This window comes from Gopherus flavomarginatus, chromosome 14 (genome assembly GCF_025201925.1).
Source record: "Gopherus flavomarginatus isolate rGopFla2 chromosome 14, rGopFla2.mat.asm, whole genome shotgun sequence".
Lineage (NCBI taxonomy): Eukaryota > Metazoa > Chordata > Testudines > Testudinidae > Gopherus > Gopherus flavomarginatus.
The window spans coordinates 57,059-78,351 of NC_066630.1; the positions used below are offsets into that span (position 1 = coordinate 57,059).

At 49.3% G+C, this 21,293-nt stretch overlaps 3 protein-coding genes across 3 annotated transcripts in view; 2 read left to right on the forward strand and 1 right to left on the reverse strand.

The window, feature by feature from the left end:
• Nucleotides 1-10,583, reverse strand: part of TMEM231 (transmembrane protein 231) — a 13,315-nt gene extending 2,732 nt beyond the window's left edge. The window contains exons 1-5 of the mRNA XM_050922939.1: nt 10,334-10,583; nt 8,471-8,640; nt 5,761-5,889; nt 418-561; nt 59-140 (exon numbers count right to left, since the gene is read on the reverse strand). Coding sequence (XP_050778896.1) covers nt 59-140; nt 418-561; nt 5,761-5,889; nt 8,471-8,640; nt 10,334-10,475 — 667 coding nt within the window. The 5' untranslated portion in view covers nt 10,476-10,583. The remainder of the gene's footprint in view (nt 1-58; nt 141-417; nt 562-5,760; nt 5,890-8,470; nt 8,641-10,333) is intronic.
• The window catches only part of IST1 (IST1 factor associated with ESCRT-III), a 578,781-nt gene that overhangs the window by 6,754 nt on the left and 550,734 nt on the right, over nt 1-21,293 (forward strand). The window lies entirely within an intron of this gene.
• The window catches only part of GABARAPL2 (GABA type A receptor associated protein like 2), a 30,824-nt gene continuing 20,831 nt past the window's right edge, over nt 11,301-21,293 (forward strand). Inside the window, exons 1-2 of the mRNA XM_050922942.1 lie at nt 11,301-11,815; nt 12,383-12,438. Of these exons, the coding sequence (XP_050778899.1) occupies nt 11,782-11,815; nt 12,383-12,438 (90 nt within the window). The 5' untranslated portion in view covers nt 11,301-11,781. The remainder of the gene's footprint in view (nt 11,816-12,382; nt 12,439-21,293) is intronic.

Here is a 21,293-nt window from a genome sequence, read left to right on the forward strand (position 1 = left end):
ACAGCCACCAAACATTGTCATATGTAGTCACATATAAACTGTCCTGGGACTGATTTACCATTTCTATCTTGATATGCTGCAATGATGTTAGTGAGATCGTAGTCACTTGCAAAAGGGCTGGTGCCATTGATCACAGATACCTGTTACACAAGGTGATACTTTAATGTCAATATAAAAACCTTCAAGCCCCACTCTCCAGAAAGTTGCTTTTACCCAATTTTTTACACAAAGTGGTTCTGTCTGTAAAGATAAATAATCCCAGTCCTTAGTCTGAATGGCTTGGCAGCCACAGGACCTTCTCCCACCCTCCAGCTCAGCAAGCAGACCTTAGTTTAGAAATACTGGATACAGGTAATTCTGGTCATCACTGATGCAGAAAGGGTAATGAGAAGAAAAAGGGAGAAAGGTTCTCCTCACATTGTATCTGATGTCTACTCCACAATGGCTAAGTGACTGCCTCTGGCGCAATTTCAGGTCTCCGTTCACATAAAGCTGAGAACCTGGAATAGGGGAGGACGACTGGATAAAAGCCATGCTCTGCATCACAAATGTTGACATCCTCTGAAACAGAGAACAGCAGATAAAACTAAATATAGGAAAACTCTCCAAAAAATCTTCTACCCCTATAAGTCTACAAAATTTCTGTATGGGTTTTATTTTACATCTTCTTGGCTCTTAAATTTTAGTGTCAGATAATTTTAGACATGAGGCTTCAGAGATTCCAAGGTCAGAAGGGACCATTGTGATCATCTTTGAGTCTGACCTCCTGTATAAACACAGCAGCAAAGAATCCTGTGGCACCTTATAGACTAACAGACGTTTTGGAGCATGAGCTTTCGTGGGTGAATACCCACTTCCTCAGATGCATGTAGTGGAAATTTCCAGGGGCAGGTATATATATGCTAGCAAGCAAGCTAGAGATAACGAGGTCAGTTCAATCAGGGAGGATGAGGCCCTGTTCTAGCAGTTGAGGTGTGAAAACCAAGAGAGGAGAAACTGGTTCTGTAATTGGCAAGCCATTCACAGTCTTCGTTTAATCCTGAGCTGATGGTGTCAAATTTGCAGATGAACTGAAGCTCAGCAGTTTCTCTTTGAAGTCTGGTCCTGAAGTTTTTTTGTTGCAGGATGGCCACCTTAAGGTCTGCTATAGTGTGGCCAGGGAGGTTGAAGTGCTCTCCTACAGGTTTTTGTATATTGCCATTCCTAATGTCTGATTTGTGTCCATTTATCCTTTTCCGTAGAGACTGTCCAGTTTGGCCGATGTACATAGCAGAGGGGCATTGCTGGCATATGACGGCGTATATTACATTGGTGGATGTGCAGGTGAATGAACTAGTGATGGTGTGGCTGATCTGGTTAGGTCCTGTGATGGTGATGCTGGTGTAGATATGTGGGCAGAGTTGGCATCGAGGTTTGTTGCACAGATTGGTTCCTGAGCTAGAGTTATTATGGTGCGGTGTGCAGTTACTGGTGAGAATATGTTTCAGGTTGGCAGGTTGTCTGTGGGCAAGGACTGGCCTGCCACCCAAGGCCTGTGAAAGTGTGGGATCATTGTCCAGGATGGGTTGTAGATCCTTGATGATGCGTTGGAGGGGTTTTAGCTGGGGGCTGTATGTGATGGCCAGTGGAGTCCTGTTGGTTTCTTTCTTGGGTTTGTCTTGCAGTAGGAGTCTTCTGGGTACCCGTCTGGCTCTGTTGATCTGTTTCCTTATTTCCCTGTGCGGGTATTGTAGTTTTGAGAATGCTTGGTGGAGATTTTGTAGGTGTTGGTCTCTGTCTGAGGGGTTAGAGCAGATGCGGTTGTACCTCAGTGCTTGGCTGTAGACAATGGATCGTGTGATGTGTCCAGGATGGAAGCTGGACACAACTATTTCAAATTTGATGACAATATATATCTCCAGATCAGTGGCACTGCTATGGGCACCCGCATGGCCCCACAATATGCCAATATCTTTATGGTCGACCTGGAACAACGCTTCCTCAGCTCTCGTCCACTCACGCCCCTTCTCTACCTACGCTACATTGATGACATCTTCATCATCTGGACCCATGGGAAGGAGACTCTGGAAAAATTCCACCATGATTTCAACAGCTTCCACCCCACCATCAACCTCAGCCTGGATCAAACTACACGGGAGGTCCACTTTCTTGACACCACGGTGCAAATAAGTGATGGTCACATTAACACCACCTATATCGAAAACCTACCGACCGCTATGCCTACCTTCATGCCTCCAGCTTCCATCCCGGGCACATCACACGATCCATTGTCTACAGCCAAGCACTGAGGTACAACCGCATCTGCTCTAACCCCTCAGACAGAGACCAACACCTACAAAATCTCCACCAAGCATTCTCAAAACTACAATACCCGCACGAGGAAATAAGGAAACAGATCAACAGAGCCAGACGGGTACCCAGAAGCCTCCTACTGCAAGACAAACCCAAGAAAGAAACCAACAGGACTCCACTGGCCATCACATACAGCCCCCAGCCAAAACCCCTCCAATGCATCATCAAGGATCTACAACCCATCCTGGACAATGATCCCACACTTTCACAGGCCTTGGGTGGCAGGCCAGTCCTTGCCCACAGACAACCTGCCAACCTGAAACATATTCTCACCAGTAACTGCACACCGCACCATAATAACTCTAGCTCAGGAACCAATCCGTGCAACAAACCTCGATGCCAACTCTGCCCACATATCTACACCAGCAACACCATCACAGGACCTAACCAGATCAGCCACACCATCACTGGTTCATTCACCTGCACATCCACTAATGTAATATACACCATCATATGCCAGCAATGCCCCTCTGCTATGTACATCGGCCAAACTGGACAGTCTCTACGGAAAAGGATAAATGGACACAAATCAGACATTAGGAATGGCAATATACAAAAACCTGTAGGAGCGCACTTCAACCTCCCTGGCCACACTATAGCAGACCTTAAGGTGGCCATCCTGCAGCAAAAAAACTTCAGGACCAGACTTCAAAGAGAAACTGCTGAGCTTCAGTTCATCTGCAAATTTGACACCATCAGCTCAGGATTGAACAAAGACTGTGAATGGCTTGCCAATTACAGAACCAGTTTCTCCTCTCTTGGTTTTCACACCTCAACTGCTAGAACAGGGCCTCATCCTCCCTGGTTGAACTGACCTCGTTATCTCTAGCTTGCTTGCTAGCATATATATACCTGCTTCTGGAAATTTCCACTACATGCATCTGAGGTAGTGGGTATTCACCCACGAAAGCTCATGCTCCAAAACGTCTGTTAGTCTATAAGGTGCCACAGGATTCTTTGCTGCTTTTACAGATCCAGACTAACACGGCTACCCCTCTGATACTTGTATAAACACAGTCCATGTAACTTCCCCCCAAACAGTTTCTACAGCATATCTTTTAGAAAAAGAACATCGAAACTTGATTTAAAATGGTCAGGGAGGAATAATTTACCATGACCCTTGGTAAACTGGTCCAATGATTAATTAACCTTACTATTAAAAAATTACATCTTATTTCCAGTCTGAGTTTGTCTAGTTTCACTTTTCAGCCACTGGATTGTGTTGTACCTTCTTCTGCTAGACTGAAGAACTCATTATTAAATAATTTGTTCGCCAGGTAGATACTTATAGACTGTAATTAAGTCACCCCTTAACCTTCTCTTTGTTAAACTAAATAGACTGAACTCTTTGAATCTATATGGTACATTTTCGAAGTCTTTAATCATTGGGTTCTTCTCTGAACCCTCTCCAATTTATCAACATCCTTCCTGAATTGTGGGCACCAGAACTAGCCACAGCATTTCAGCAGTCACATCATTGCCAAATACAAAGGTACAATAACCTCTTTACTCCTACTTGAGATTCCTCTCTTTATGCACCCCGAGATCACATTAGCTCTTTTGGCCACAGTGTCACATTTGGAGCTTATTTCCAGCTTATTATCCACCATGACCCCCAAATCTCTTTCAGAGTCACAATTCCCAGGATAGAGTCCCCCATCCTGTAAGTATGGTCTTCACTCTGTTCCTAGATGAATACATTTAGCCATATTAAAACATATACTGTTTGCTTGCACCCAGTTTACCAAGCGATCCAGATCGCTCTGAATCAGTGACCTGTCCCCTTTATTATTTATTGCTCCCTCAATTTTTGAGTCATCTTAAAACTTCATGAGTGATGATTTTATGTTTTCTTTAAGGTCATTGATAAAAAAAATATATTAAATAGCATGTAGCCAAGAACCGATCCCTGTGGGGCTTTACTGGAACACACCCGCTCAATGACAATTCCTTTTACAATTACATTTTGAATCCTATCAGTTAGCCAGATTTTAATCCATTTACTGTGTGGCATGGTTCATTTAATATCATTTTAGTTTTTTAATGAAAATGTCATGAAGTACCAAGTCAAATGCCTTACAGAAAACTATACAAATGTGTTTTTTTGGTTATTAGAAGTTAACTACCTTAAATGCTACTCAAACTAGTTTACAGAAGCCCCACAGAATTCTACATGTCACACCAGGGAATCCAACATTTTATAGCTGATGAAAAAGACAAACATTTGGCCATCTGACATAGTGGAAACCCAATAATTAAGCAAACGTAAATTCATCTGAGATAAATACTTTAAAAACGCTCGTCACAGGATATGCATGCTGAGAAGCAGGAACTCCTGCCCAAAGGGTGAGCTGAAGTAGATGGCTCCTTAGCCCTTTTTGGCCACGTAACCTACTGGAAGATTCCTACACTAATTTATTAAAAGGGCAAAGCACGAAGAATTTCAGAACCTTCCACATAGTAATAATTGCCAAAAAAACCCAAACCTTTGTTAGCATACAATTAAGGTTGACTGGTAGCGCACCTATACTTAAACCTCTGAAAATAAGGAAATAAAAAGTTATGGTTAAGGACTCAGATCACGCTGCTACATAAGCTTAAGTCTTCTTCTCTGCAGTTGGCAATAAGCACCAGGACAAAACAAAAACTGACCTATCCTTAACAAAATATACCATTTGATGTGTTGTCTTGTGTCCAACACAATGCTTTACAATTATTCCTCATCTTAACACCTACTGAGACCACACTGTGGCAGGTGCAGCTGGCACCTGATCGAAGGATTAGTTCCAGCAAGTTGCCAATGCTTGTGCTCCCATTTCAGGAGAGGTGCATGTGCAGGAACAGGTGCAACTAGAGAAACGAGAGATCTCTTTTTTTTCTGGACTGTGATATGCAGGAGGTGCAAGCAGATCACAATGGACACTTGGCTCTAAAATCTAAGAACATATGAAAAAGTAGTAAGAATATCTGCGAAAATGGCTGCCACTGTCACCCCTAGATATGGCAAGAAGATAAGGGAACGTTAAGTATGTAGCATCCTTTTCTAACAAACTCTTGCATATTCTCAGTGCCCACCAGATCCCCATACCTACGCTGGCATTCACACAGTGCCATGCATTCTTTCTGTCCTCTGCACTGTACTACTGCCTTGGAGAGTTCTAGCAGTTTGGTGACATATGCACCATAAAGCTCAGTCAGGAGAAACCAAAGGTGATGTCCCTTTGGTTAGAAAGTAGGGAGAAAAAGCAAACATTGATTTAGTTAGTCCTGACTTACAGCAGACAATAAAATATGTAAATAATGATTTTTTTTATTATCTATTATATTATTGCTACAACAATGTTGTACTGGGCACTCAAATACCATTGTGATAGGGCCACCTACATTAACAGAATCTGAACTACTCACATGTAATTGGTAGGAGAAAGTCAGAATGAGCTGGACAGCAAGTACTTGTTCTGTAGATTGTAGAGGAAGCTCTAATTTAAAATGTAATTGGTCCATTTTGCCATCATGATTCTTGTCTTCTTCTCTAGTCTATAAGATACAAGAACTTTATCAGAAATGCATGGCTTGGTAACGGTCTCTTATTACAGGCAGATATCTGGAAGTTAATTACAGCAAGCAGACACTAAAAAAAGAATCTCAAGATGAACAGACTACATATGCAGGGGGAAAAGGATACATCCTTACAATGCTACATTGAAAGCATCCATTTTGCCTTGAACTCACAGCGAGCAGACTAGAAAAATGACAGGACTCTACAGTTCAATGTTTGGTTCACTAATGGCTGATGGGAAGGACTGCAACCTCAGCAAGTTTGTGGATGACACTAAGCTGGAGGGAGAGGTAGATATGCTGGAGGGTAGGGATATGGTCCAGAGCAGGGGTCTCAAACACGCGGCCTGCGCCCTCCCCCAGCTTTTTCCTAGAGCAGTTCCAGCCCCACACGCATGAGGCTTCAGAGATTCCAAGGTCAGAAGGGAAGGGACGGAACCTGGGGGAGGAGAGGCATGGGGGTGTGTGTTGATGTTGCTTCAGGCACCGCCCCCAGCAGCTCCCACTGGCCACGGTTCCCCATTCCTGGCCAATGGGAGATGCTGGGGGCAGTGCCTGAAGCAACAGCAACACACACACACCCCTGTGCCCCTGCTCCCCCATGTTCCAGCCGCTTCCTGCAGTAGCGCGGGGGCAGGGCAGGCAGACAGGCAGGGAGCCTGCCCTGCCTCCGGTGTATGCCGGACCAGAGCCCGCCTCCCGGACTCTCCTGCAGTCGAATCCCCTGCCCTGAGCCCTTTGCTGCACCCTGCGCCCCGACCTCCTGCCACACCCCTCCTGCACCCCAACCCACTGCCCTAAGTCCCCTGCCGCACCCTGACCCCCTGCCATACCCTGCACCCTGCCCCAGGCCTCCTGCTGCACCCCGCACCACTCCTGCACCTCAATCCCCTTCCCTGAGCCGCTTGCCGCACCCCCCTGCACCCTGCTCCCCTGCCCTGACCCCCTGCTGCACCCCAACCCCCTGCCGCTCCCCTCATCCCTCCTGCACCCCACATCCCAACTCCCTGCCCTGAGCCCCTACCACACCCCACACCTCTCCCGAACCAACTGGGGACAGGGAGGGGGCAGAGTTGGGGTGGGGATTTCTGGGAAGGGGTGGGAAGAGGTAGGGCAGGGGCAGGGCTTCATGAAGGGCCAAGGGCGGCTGGGGGGGGAGATGTCAGTAATGCGGCCCTCGGGCCAATATACCACTTCTCATGTGGCCCTCGTGGTCATTTGAGTTTGAGACCCTTGGTCCAGAGTGACCTAGACAAATTGGAGGATTGGGCCAAAAGAAATCTGATGAGGTTCAACAAGGACAAGTGCAAAGTCCTGCACTTAGGATGGAAGAATCCCATGCACTGCTACATGCTGGGGACTGACTGGCTAAGCCGCAGTTCTTCAGAAAAGGACTTGGAGATTACAGTGCACAAGAAGCTGGATACGAGTTAACGCTGTGCCCTTGTTGCCAAGAAGGCTAATGGCCTATTGGGCTACATTAGTAGAAGTGCTTCCAGGGGATCAAGGAAAGTGATTATTTCCCTCTATTTGGCACTGGTGAAGTCACATCTGGAATACTGCATCCAGTTTTGGGCCCCCTATTACAGAAAGGATGTGGACAAATTGGAGAAAGTCCAGCGGACGGCAACGAAAATGACTAGAGTGCTGGGACACATGATTTATGAGGAGAGACAAAGGGAACTGGGCTTATTTAGTCTGCAGAAGAGAACAGTGAGGGGGGATTTGATAGCTGCCTTCAACTACTGAAGCGGGATTCCAAAAAGAATGGAGCTAAGCTGTTTTCAGCAGTGGCAGATGACAGAACAAGGAGCAAAAATGGTCTTAAGTTGCAATTGGGGAGGTCTAGGCTGGATGTTAGGAAAAACTATTTCACTAGGAGGGTGGTGAAGCACTGGAATGGGTTATCTAGGGAGGTGGTGGAATCTCCATCCTTAGAGGTTTTTAAGGCCCGGCTTGACAAAGCCCTGGCTAGGATGATTTAGTTGAGGTTGGTCCTGCTTTGAACAAGGGGTTGGACTAGATAACCTCCTGAGGTCTCTTCCAGCCCTAATCTTCTATGTTCTCGCAAGGCTGTCAGGTAGAACAGTTTGCCACTGAAATCAGAACGAGGCACTTGGGAACTACTATCAAGAGGTTAGAAGCTAAAAGCACTATCAAATAGCCAACCAAAAGACACTCTACAAAATCCTTTGTGACATTTCTTTTCTTAGATCTCTTAAAGTGTCTGTTTTCCCTTTATCCAATGCATCTATTTGTTCAGTATTCTCCATTCATTCTCTCTTTAATGTTTTTTCTAATTATACCTTACCAGTTTATTTTACCTCTGTACCTCCTTCTCTCATGTCTTCCTCTTTCATTCTCTACTGTATCATATATACCCTCACGGTCTGCACATACCCCCCAAGCCCATAAGCGCCTTTTACTTGGTGTCATCACCGGAGGCTTCTGAAGCTGCTGTGTGGGGCAACTGGCACGAATCCCAAACACAGATAATTAAGACAACAGAGCATTCCAACTGGCACCCACTTACCATCCCACCCCATTGTAGGTAACCTACCGAGATGAGTGGAACTCGCAGTTGGTCTTCCTGGAGGCGATTGAAGGCTGGAAATGTGCTCCAAGCCAGGAAGCTGCCTGGGTCAGCTCCAGTCATAGCCACCAGCAGTACCTCATACTGAAACTGTACTGTGGGCTGCTCCATGTAGGTACTTTGCTTCAGCCAAAGTCCTGCAAGTAGAGAGACAATGGGAGAATCAGTGCTGGGAATGAGGGTGAAGGAGAAGTGAACCCTGAGAGGGTCAGGCCTCTCCCTGGTGTTGTTGCTGGCCTCCTACAGTTTCACTCACCCAATTAAAGTTTGCTCTGAGGGGTCTGAGCCTAGTGGAATCATGGGCACCAGGTTTGTATAATTTTTGGTGGTGCCCGCAATGGGTCAAAGCACAGCCATCACGTCCATAGAACAGACCACGGAAACAGCCCCAAGCCCCGCGCTTCAGGGGGAAGTGGGGTCCAGGGCAGCCTAGGGGATTAGTGGGGGGCCTGGCGCAGGCAGAACCAGCAACCCAGCCCATTCCATCCCACTGCACCAGTTCCCGGCATTGCTCAGGGGAGGAGGCAGAAGACAGAAAGAGGTGGAGTGGGGGCAGGGGCTTGGGAGAAAGGGTGGAACTGGGGGAGGGAGGGGGTGGAACAGGGACGGAAAGAGGCAGGGCGGGGCAGAGCAGAGTGGTCTGGGTCACTTGCTGCTGCCAGCGCCCGGCCCCCAGGCTGCCCTGGACCCGGCATCTCTTTGAAGAGTGGGCCCCCCCCAAAGCACAGGGCCTGAGGCAGTTGCCCTGGTCCATCGTATGGATGGAATGGCTCTGAAAATATAAGCCCAAATATTGGTGGAACCAGGACCACCTTCTTAATATTGGTAGAGCATGGGCACCATGGGCCCTTATAACTCGCTGCCTGAGTGGAGACTGTTCCCAGGCAGATTCATTCAGTGGAATTAAAAGAAAACCCATGACAAATCAAGGCCATAATCCAACCTGACAGTGCTGTTCTTGCACCACGCCACCCCATGTGGCATCATTGTCTCAGAGGCTCTGTGGGACATCATCATCTCCTGGGAGACTGATGGTAGGCAGGGCATAGAGCTCCAGGGTGGAGGGAGGTGCTGCTTGGAGGGCTGGGTGAGGGTCTAGTCCCTAAGGGAGCACTAGAGGGGCTGGTGGCCAGCAAGGCAGGGGCCCTTGGGCCCCAACAGCCATAGGTGTCCTTGTCACACAGTGTCTCTGTAGGTAGGTCAGCACCCAGGGCAGGACCTCCAGGGTCAGGGAGTGTCAGGTTGGGGCTAGATGGCTGGGTCCCTTAGTTTCCAAGAAAAACAAGGGAGTTCGGTGGCACCTTAAAGACTAACATTTATTTCATGCATCTGAAGAAGGGGGAGGGCTAGCTCAGTGGTTTGAACATTGGGCTGCTAAACCCAGAGTTATGAGGTCAGCCCTTGAGGGGACCACTTAGCAATCTGGGGCAAAATCAGTACTTGGTCCTGCTAGTGAAGGAAGGGGGGCTAGACTCAACGATCTTCCAGTTCTATGAGATAGGTATAGTTCCATATATATTTTTAGTGGGTTTTTTACCCACAAAAGCTTCTGTCCAAATAAATCTGTTAGCCTTTAAGGTGCAACTGGTTTCCTCATTGTTTTTGTGGATACAGACTAACAGGGCGACCCCTCTAACATTCAGTTCCCAGGGAGTGTGCTCGCTGGGCTCCAGCCCTGCAGGAGCCAGGGACCGGGCAGGCCGGGAGGGTGCGGCCCCCAGGAGTAAGCGGGAGGGGGGAGCAGGGCCTGGAGGCCGGGCGAGAGTGGGTGCCAGGCTCCGGGACCGGACGTGGGCTGGGCCCAGGCCGTCCCCCGCTTGGGGAGCTCACCCTGACTCCGGTACGCCACCAGCAGCGGCGGCAGATAGGTGAGTGCCCATAGCAGCAGCAGCCCCAGCGCCGCCGTGGAGCAGAGCCCGGCGCGGTAGCGGACGCCGGGCCCGGGGTGAGAGAAGAGCTCCAGCTGGGCCATGGCGGACAGGCCTCGGGCACACGCCTCGCTCGGAGAGTCGGCGTCCGCCAAAGCCAGACTCCGTTACCGGGGCAACTGTTACAGACTGAGATTGACAAGAAATCAAACCAATCAGAGTACCCGACTTCCACTGGGCGGGATGAGTTGGATCTTATCCAATGATAATGCACTCCTGGGCTCAACAGCGAATCAGAGGCAAAGCCTGGGGCTCCACCTCCACCTTTCTGGCCGTCGGTTGCCAACTTCGGCCCGGACGCCTCCTTGCCTTTCTCGTAGTGCCCAGTCCCCGGGACGGGGGTGACTGAGGCAAAGAGCAACCCTCTCCTTTTGCAACTAGGTGCAGTTTCTGCCACGCAAACGCGAGCACCTTGGCTACTGCTCAGGACTTGCTACCGCCTGGGCCAGAGTTGCGACTCATGAGGGCTGGGGGTTTGGTCGGAGACACTTGCGGGAAGGAGGCGGTTGCTGCACGCCTGGGTGCCCCCCGCCCCCGACAGGGGCTCACGGTGACCGGCGTCTTACGGTTCAGTTCAAGGGCCCGTTCCGGGGCGAGCACGCAAGGATCCACAGGGCAGGGGAGTGCTACGGGCCGTGCCAGCGCGGCCCGTTCCTGACCCGGTGGCAGGCGGCTCCTCAGGCAACGCCCCATGATCCCTGCTAATGCGAGGGAATCTCTCCCCTATTTCCGGCCCTGGCACAGAAAACGCCTTTCTCCAGCTCCCCTCGCTCGCGCTGGCTGCCACACCTGCTTCTCGCTGGGCTTGCACAGCGCTTTCCCCTCCCGGCGTTACGGGGCGGTCGCTGACTCGCAGTGTGGCAAGTCTGCTGCCCCGCAGGCGGCGGGCTCCGTGCCAGGGCCGGGAGCAGCCTGCGGTGTTGACGCTTTTGTTATTCCCATTAACGCAGGCTGACGGGGTCTAGCGAGCGGCGCTGGGGGAGGACGGGGACCGGGCTGGGCTGGGCGGCGGGAGCGCAGAGGAACGAGGACACGGTTACCAAGCGAGCAGGCTGCCTCCCTGAGGTGGGAGGCCGGAGGGCACCGCGCCCGGCCTCACACACCACCCGGCGCAAAGCATTTAAGCTTTGTACGCGCCACGTGACCCCAGCCTAAGGTTCCCGGATGTCGGGGCCCTTTTCCCCCATCCTGGCTGCTCGGTCACCGTAGGCCGGAAACTCCGCCCCTTCGCCTGGTTGCCAGGGAACTTGTGAGCCGGGAGCCCAGCCCGCTGAGCTGTTGTTGTGACGGTGACAGGCCCGGCCGGACCTCCTGGCACCGACCCCCACTGGCTCCGCTTCGCCCCGCACCATGAAGTGGATGTTCAAGGAGGATCATGCGCTGGGTAAGGAGGCGGGGCTGGGGCTGGGGCTGCACTGGGTTAGGACACCGCCCCCGCCGAGCCCCAGTGGGCCCTGAGCCACTGCTCCCCCAGCGCCCCCAGGTGTCACCAGGCTCCTAGCTCGAGCGGTGCCGTACGCAGAGCCCGCAGCCGTGGCCTCTCTCTCGGCCATCATCTCTCCAGAGGCCTGTCACTGCCCCTCTCCCCTGGGCACTGACCCTCCCCCACACGCAGTGATACCCATCTAGACTACCCGTCCCTCCATTCCATCTCCCCGCAGGCAGAGGGCACTGACCGTCCTCCACCAATCATCTCCAACCCATTGCACATCTTTAGTAAAGACACAGCCCTGGGGGACCCCAGCGCCGTTTCTCCTTCTGTAAAGATGCTACATGTTACGCAGGAGTTCAGTCCCTTAAGTAGCATAGGGAGGTATGAAAGAGAGTGGCAGGGAGGATTCACCTACATGATCCTATCTCCTTCATCTCTCCTGTTCCTCCTAGGTCTACCCTACATTGCCCAGAATGTGAGCCATGTTGTCATTTTTCTAACTGAATGTTTTGTTTACAGAGCACAGATGTGTAGAGTCTGCAAAAATCCGAGCCAAATACCCAGACCGTGTGCCGGTGAGTAACCCATGCCACTCCTGTAATGCCACTTCCTCCCCCATATCCTGTTACTCTGTCCAGGTGAAGTAAACTTCCTCTCCTCCCTGTGGCCTACCCCTCTGATCACATTGTGATGAATAGCCTCAAGCAGCATGTGCTTCTAGCTGTTAACACAACCCTCCAAGCATCTACCCCCAACTATGTACCGGTAAGTAATTACCATCCCTGGACTTCCCACATAATATCTTCTGGACACCTTTTTGGTCCCAACACTATCACCCTCCCAATGAGTGATATCATGGGAGCAGCCCTCACCTAGCTACATACAAGTGACTGCTTCCTCCATGCCTGATCTCTAGCCAGGTCACATCTCAGTGACTCACCCTCTGTGCATGCTCTCATGCCCTGACTACATCCAGGTGGGTGACACCTTGTACCAAGCATCAGAGGGGTAGCCATCTTAGTCTGTATCCACAAAAACAACAAGGAGTCCTGTAGCACCTTAAAGACTAAGATTTATTGGGGCATATGCTTCTGTGGGTAAAAAAACCACTTCTTCAGATGTATGGAGTGAAAGTTAGAGATACAAGCATCTGTATCTTGTATCTGTAATTTTCACTCTATGCATCTGAAGAAGTGGTTTTTTACCCACAAAAGCTTATGCCCAAATAAATCTGTTAGTCTTTAAGGTGCTACAGGACTCCATCTTGTACCATATCCATTTCTCTGTCCAGTCATTTCCCTGCCATTGCAGGGGCCTTGGGCACCTCCTATTCTCTGCCTGTGATACACAATGCTCTGGTCTCCTGTGGGGTATATATGGAGATCTAATTTCATTTATTGGGTTTTGTGGGTGTTGGTTTCCTATGATATACAGGAGATCAAACTAGATGATGATCTGGTGATTCATTCTGGCCTTAAACTATGACTCAGTCACATCTCGGTGAGCTCTCCATTCATGCACCCAATCTGACAGGATTTTAGTGGGTAACCCTTTCTGCACAGTTGCCCATATGACCACTTAGAGGGGAGGGAGAGTCATACACTACTGAGATCATGTCCCTGTAAGGGATTCCCCTCTAGCTTTGTCCTAGTCCTGGTGAGTTAAAACCACCATACCTCATGCCATATTCCGGTCAGTAACACCTCCACATCTTCTCACCACATACCTGTGAGCAAACCTCTGCACCTCTGTCTGAGTACCAGATATTGACACACCCTTCTCCACCCCAACCTCCCAGTGCATGAATGAACCCCCATCAGACAACCCAGGGAGCAACTGTGACCCTTATCTTGTTGGCGTACTCCTTCCCTTAACTCTTTTCCATCAAGCCCACATCACAGCTCCATTCTGACAATTGCCTTAATCTCCTCAAGTCCATGCTGATCCTATTCTTGCCCGTCCCACGCTGACTACTTCCTGATGAGCTGAACCTGCCCCCTCCCAATCTAACTGCCTCCTGGTGTGCAGTTCCTAGTCCATCAACAATCTCCTGGTGATCAACTTCACATCATGACAAGTATCCCTCTACCAGACTGTGTCTCTTTGAGTAAGGATAGCCAGAATTCTGTCCAGACTAGCTTCTAGTAACCGACCCTGGGAGAGAAGGAGAGACATCAGAGCTAGTATTCTGATATGTGGCAACCCACAACAAAAAACGGCAGGAATCAGTCCCAGAATGCATGGATACATTCCATCCTCAGCAAATGCTTCATTTGTTGGGGCCTAAATCTCAAACATATTGACTTGCCCTCTGGGGCAGATGTTTGACATATCAAATATTTCTCCTAGGCCTGAGGCTAATCGTTTAGGCCTTATCTATACTAGTAGAATGATCTATTGCAGACTATTAGGGAGGCAGTGTGGTGTAGTGGATAGAGCACTGGACAGGGACTCTGGAGACCTGAGATCTATTCCCAGCTCTGTTCCTGCTTGGTCAAATCGCTTGGTCTCTCTGTGCTTCAGTTTCTATCTATAAAATGGGAATGATGATGCTTACCTTATTTATAAAATGCTTTGAGATCTACTGATGAAAAGTACTATAAAAGAGCTAAGTATTAGTTACTACCAGTTAGTTAGCACTGCCATTTGACTTGGTGCTGTATAATACACAAATGGCCCCAAAAGCATTTAGTCTGAAATAGACACATGGGTGCAGGTGATAATTGTTGTTTAAAAGAAAAACCTCATTCTTTTTGAGAAGTAGTAGGCTCTGGACACTGGCGTTTGGCATTAGTGGGCCCCCTTACCTGATAGGAAAAGGCCACTTCAGCAAAGTCACAGTGTATGATTGAGACCTGCTAGAACAGGGGCGGGCAAACTTTTTGGCCTGAGGGTTGCATCGGGTTTCCAAAATTGTATGGAGGGCTGGTTATGGGAGGCTGTGCCTCCCCAAAGAGCCAGGCGTGATCTGGCCCCACCCCCTATCCAACTCCTTCTGCTTCTTGGCCCCTGATGCCCCCCCTGGGACTCCTGCCCCATCCAACCCTCCCATTCCCTGTCCCTTGACAGCCCCTGGAACATCCGTCCCTGACTGCCTCCCCTCCCCCACCCCATCCAACCCCTCCTCTTATTCCTGACTGTCCCGCCAGGACCCCTGCCCCATCCAACCACCCCTTCTCCCTGTCCCCTGACTGCCCCCAGAACCCCTGCCCCCAGCTGCTCCCTGCCACCCCATCCAATCCCACCTCTCCTTCCTGACTTCCCCCTGGGAACTCCTGCCCCCATTCAACTCCCCCCCCTGTTCTCTGCCCTCTGACCACCCTGACCCCTATCCACACCCCTGCCCACCACCCTGAACTCCTCTGCCCCTCTATCCACCCCCCCACACCCCACTCCCTTACCACACTGCTTGGAGCACTGTTGGCTAGCAGTGTTACAGCCATGCCACCCAGCTGGAGCCAGCCACGCCACAGCACAGTACAGAGCACCAGGTCAGGCCCCAGCTCGCAGCCCCGCCACCCAGAGCATTGTGCTGGCTTTTCCAAATAATGAGTATGGAATAGCCTCCATATGAAGGAAGATTAAAAAGACTCGGACAGTTCAGCTTGGAAAAGAGATGGCTGAATGGGGGATATGATAGAGAACTTTTAAAAAAAAAAAAAAAAAAAAAGCATGAATGCTGTGGAGAAAGTGAATAGGGAAGTGTTATTTACCCCTTCCCAAGAACTGGGGGTCATCCAATTAAATTAAGAGGCAGCAACTTTAAAAGAAACTTGAGGAAGTACTTCTTCACTCAACACACGGTCATCTTGTGGAACTTGTTGCTGGAATGTTGTGAAGGCCAATAGTATAACTTGGTTAAAAAAAGAATTTGGTCCATCAATGGCTATTAGCCAAGATACTCAGGGACACAATCCCATGCTCTGGATGTCCCTAAGCTGGACTGGATGACTCACTCAATAGTTGGCCTCTTCTGTTCATTCCCTCTGAAGCATCAGTCAGGATACTGGGCTAGATAGACCATTGGTCTGACCCAGTATGGCCTCTCTTATGCTGTGGAGAAGGGGGTATGCCATGTTGGTCCTAGTGCCCTCAGAGTGAGGTTCTCCCCTGAACAGTTCTGGGTCTGATAGATGCTGTGGGAGAGGGGTGGGAGCCTTAGCGGAGTCCCACATATATAGCTGTGCACTATACTACATTTAGCTGACTTCGCTGTCCTATAACCTCAGTGCAGCCAACAATATTAAGATATTACAATACACTTAAATGGTGCTCTTTGTCAACTTGGTCAGTAATGCACTTCTGTATGATAATTGCTGTCCTAACCATGCTACAGGAAATGTTAGAGCAGAGATTCCTTCACCATGCCAGATACCCATTTGCTGGCTTTGATAGAACTGTAGTGCTGATGGAGCCAGAGTGGGAAGATTCCTTGCAATCCTAAGGCCAAGACATGTAGGTTCCTCCCCTCACTCCTTTTTAATGAAAAATTAAATTCTGTAAAAACTTTTGGGGGTTACTGCTCCATTGGATCTGCTACTGGGTAGCAACTAATCGTAAGGGTCTATTCACTGCCCAATAATTCAATTAATGCAGAGTTTGTTAATCAGTAGTGCCTCATACCCTTCCAAATGTCAAATGCCCCATACTTAAATCTCTGAAAACTAGGAAATACATATTTTATGTGCACACTGGCCTTATTCTGGAACCCTAACTCTCCCACCCCTGGAGCTCGCAATAGCCACTAGCAATAAATTAAGTGGATCATCCAGAGCTAGGATAGCAAGTGTGAAAAATCAGGACAGGGGGTTGGGGGGGTGGTAAATAGGTGCCTATATAAGAAAAAGCCCCAAACATTGTGACTGTCCTTATAAAAATCAGTACATCTGGTCTGCATAATAAGTGGATATGAAGAATGACTAAGTAAATATACCATTTTCTGTGTTGTGGTATGCCTCAACTGTATTCTCACATGCCTACACTCCAAATGCTCTTGACTTTTTCAAGAGTAGTAGTATTAACTGGGGTGGCGATTACTTGATGTAGGTTCTTATATTACTAGAGCTCATATTGCAATATCAGAGGAGCATCTGCATCTGGGGGTGGGGGGAGGCAGAATCATGGGTCCCTTGTTTTTGGTTTGAGTTATGGAGGTTGAGTTATGTAGGTTAAGCATATGGAGCAGAGTCTGTTCTTGTGAGGATTTCTAGCAGTTGGGTAGTACTTGTGACAGTGCAATACAGTGCAGGGGTAAATGCAGGTGATGTTTGAGATTCCTTAGGTTGAAGGTCAAGGAGTGCTAGCATCTGGCAACTCTGGGTGAAGTGGTTGAGCATACTACAGGCAGTTAGCTGGTGTTCACTATGCCTGACCTAAACATAACTTTTGCTTTAATGAAGACAAGATGTTAGATTTTTCCTACAGTACTCGTGCTCTGTTCCAACCGCACTCCATATTATTTGGAAAGGTAGTGTGGTATGATGTCTGTCAGGGGTAGGTTTGGGCATCACTCAGAGGGCAGAGTTAAGGTTGCAGTGTGGGACTGGTGTGCACATCACATCTGTATTTCCTGGTTGACAGAAGACTCACTATGGGGACATTTGTATGCAGTGTAGTTGTAGCCATGTCAGTCCCAGGGTATTAGAGAGAGGAAGTGGGTGAGGTAATATCTTTCATTAGACCAACTTCTGTTAGTGAGAGAGAGAGAAAGCTTGTCTCTTACCAACAGAAGTTGGTCCAATGAAATATTTTACCTCACCCACCTTGTCTCTCTAGGGGCATCTGGCATTCTGGAAGGGTACAGGGCATTGATTGTCAACCTTAACTCTGCAATAGTGAAGTTTTGGGGCAGTGAAATCCCCTAGTTTTTTTTTTGTTTTTTTTTTAATTAAAGTAATATGGTAAGGACGAGGGCATGATTGAGGTGCATCTGTGTGGGGAAAATGAGAGTTCTTCCACAGACATCATCTTTCAGCTACCAACAGTGCCCTTCTCCTGGCTCCTCTGTGCCACTGATAGGGCTTGGTATGCCATGGGTTGTGGAGGGAAGGTATGTCTCAGCCTATTGCTTACCACATATATCAGTTGGAGGCAATAAGGGGGAGAGGATAGGAGCCAGAGATTCCCTACCCCATTTCAGGGGGATATTAAAGGAAGAAGAGGCTCTGCACAACCTTTTGCTACATAAGAGGATTGTGGAAGTGTAAAAAGTGGCAGATTCAGCTGAATTGGATAGAATCATAGAAACTTAGAGCTGGAAGGGACCTCAAGAGGACATCTAGTCCAGTCTCCTGCATTGAGGCGGAACCAAGTAAACTTGACCATGCCTAATAAGGTGTTTGTCAAACCTGTTCTTTAAAACCTCCCATGATGTGGATTCCACAACCTCCCTCATAAACCAATGTCAGAGCTGAATGTTTTATAGTTAGAAAGTTTTTCCTGATATCTAATCTAAATCTATCTTGCTGCAGTCTACTTCTTGTCCTTCCTCCAGTGGATCACATTCCTCTTTATAAATAGCCCTTAAAATATTTGAAGACTGTTATCAGGTCCTCCCTCAGTCTTCTTTTCTCAAGATTAATTATGCTCTGTTTTTTTGAGCTTTCCTCATAGGTCAGGTGTTCTGAACCTTTTATCTTTTTTTCCCCTCCTCCCTCCAATTTATCCATATCTTTTCTAAGTCTGGCGCCCAGTATTTGACACAGTACTCCAGCTGAGGCCTCATCAGTGCCAAGTAGAGCAGGGACATTTATAGCCTGACAATAGCTAGGAGACATGTGAACAGTCACATTCATCTCATTGGGTGTTCTGTTACTCCTCTGAATATTTACCCTTGCCCCTGTTCCTGAATATAAATTTTTAAGACTATCTCCTTGTGCATGTGAATTTTAGAATGATTTCAATATTGAGGTCAGCTTCATATTGTGGGGGCTGTACCCTCTTTTGTAACAATTTCAACAGCTTCTACCCCACCATCAACCTCAGCCTGGACCAATCTACGCAGGAGATCCACTTCCTAGACACCACGGTGCAGATAAGTAATGGTCACGTTACCGCTACTCTATACCAAAAACCCACTGACCGCTGTGCCTACCTTCATGCTTCCAGCTTCCTTCCTGGAGACACCACATGATCCATTGTCTACAGCACAGCACTGAGGTACAACAGCATCTGCTCTAACCCCTCAGACAGAGACCAACACCTACAAAATCTTCACCAAGCATTCTCAAAACTACGATACCCGCACAGGGCCGTCCTTAGGCATAGGCAGAATAGGCAGCCGCGTAGGGCCTCACTCTGCCTGGGGGCACCACTCTGCAGACAGCCCAGACAGTGTAGAAGCAGGGCTGCTGGGTCCTAGAGAGAGCCGAATGCAGCACAGTCTGAGGAATGGGATTGGCTGCTGGGGTCTCTGGGAAGGGGAGAGGGTAGGGGTTGGGAAAGGAGCTCACCTGTGAGTGTGACTCTTTCCCCCCGGCTGAGGTGAAGTGAGGCAGGCTCTGTGGCTCTGGAACCAGTATCCTTTGTTGTGCCCCATAACATCCATTCTTCTCCCCCCCCGGCCCCATGGAGCACCCCGTCCTTTCTCCCTCCTCCCCAGGAGCACCCCTCTCTCTCTCCTCCCTCCCCTCCGTCAGGGCTGGGTTGGATGAGGTGCTGGGGGATGGGTGGGGGGAGGAGTGTGGCTGGCTGCCTGCTGAGGAATAAAAGTGAAAGTAACTCACTTCCTCAGCAGGCAGCCAGGATTGGAATGTCACACAGGGCTTGGCTGGGGTTAGCCAGATGTGTGAAAAATCAGGATAGGGGATTGGGGTAGGGTGAGCAGATATACCTATTTTATAGGGACAGTCCCAATTTTGGGGTCTTTTTCTTATATAGGCTCCTTTTACACCCCCCCCACATCCCTGTCCTGATTTTTCACACTTTCTGTCTGGTCACTCTGGGGGTAATTGGTGCCTATACAAGACAAAGCCCCAAATATCGGGACTGGCCCTATAAAATCAGGACATCTGGATCTGGCCACCCTAGCTGGGGAGCGCCTCTCTCCCGGGCTGGCAGCTGCCAGCGATCCATCTCATCCGGGGGGAGCTGCACAGGGTAGGATGAGCTGCTGTGGCTCCATGGGTGCCCCGTCCCTGAGATCAGATGCTGTGCTAACTTCACCATGGTCCATAAGGCTGGTGGTGGTGCCCACTGGCGTGTGATTGGACCTGAGGGTTTGCTGCTGCTGTTGCCACTCTGCACCCCAAGAGGTGGATTTTGGGGTCCTGAAGTTTTCCACTTATTTCCTCCTCTACTGCAGCTGTTGGACCAGCAGGCTGGGGGGTGAGCCAAGCATGAAAGCAGTACTGTGTTGCCATTTAGATTGTCATTTAACAACTTTGTTTGCCAAAAATTCTTGCTAACAATCCTGAATCCAATTTCAATTTTTTTTTTTTTTAAAAATCAGTATCTTAGCCAAAAACAGAAAATTAGGTTGTTGACAATTATTAGTGACAAGTTTGGTTTGAGGCAGGGAGTGGGCCAGTTTTCATCAGAGAAACAAAAAATGTTGACTGACTTTCCTATAGCCTGTTACTCCTGATAAGAGCCCTCCAACAACTGTAATATGCTCATCTCCTTACTAGTGTATAAAGCAGGGGTCAGCAACCTACAGCACACGTGTCAAAGGTGGCAGGTGAGCTGATTTTTGATGGTATGCAGCAGCAGGCTGAGAGGCTCAGCCCATCACTGCTCTGGGGTTCCGGCTGCTGCCCTATTGCTAGCTGGGATACCAGCCATCGGCCCCACTCAGCACCTGCTGCTGGCCTGGGGACCCCCAAGGAACCCCAGGCTGGCAGTGGGCTGAGCAGGCCAGCTGAACCACTCAACCTGCTGTCAGCCTGGGATTCCATTCACTCAGCCAGCAGCGGGCTGAGTGGGCTGGTGGCGGGCTGAGCAGGGCCGGTGGGGGTTGAGTGGCTCAGTCTGCTGCCAGTCTGGGGTGCCAGCAGCACTCAGCCGACTGCTACTCTGGGGTTCCGGCTGCTGGCCCCTTGTTAATCAGGAGCTCAGCTGCCAGCCCCATTCTGCCTCCTGCCAGCCTGGGTGAGCAGAATCCCAGGCTGGTAGCGGGCTGAGTCGGGGTTGGCGGCCAGGATCCTGGCTGGCAGGAGTTGGTGGTCAGAACCCCAGACCAGCGGCGGGCTGAGCAGGGCCTGGGATCCTTGTCCAGGGTTCCAGCCACCAGCCCGCTGCCGGTTTGGGGTTTCATTTACTCAGCTGGCAGTGGCCTGAGCAGGACCGGTGGCCAAGACCTCAGATAATAACAATAGTTTATTTATATAATATAGACGTAGAGAGAAACCTTCTACAAACATTAAAATGTATTACTGGCATGAGAAACCTTAAATTACAGTGAACTTGGCACACCACTTCTGAAAGGTTGCCG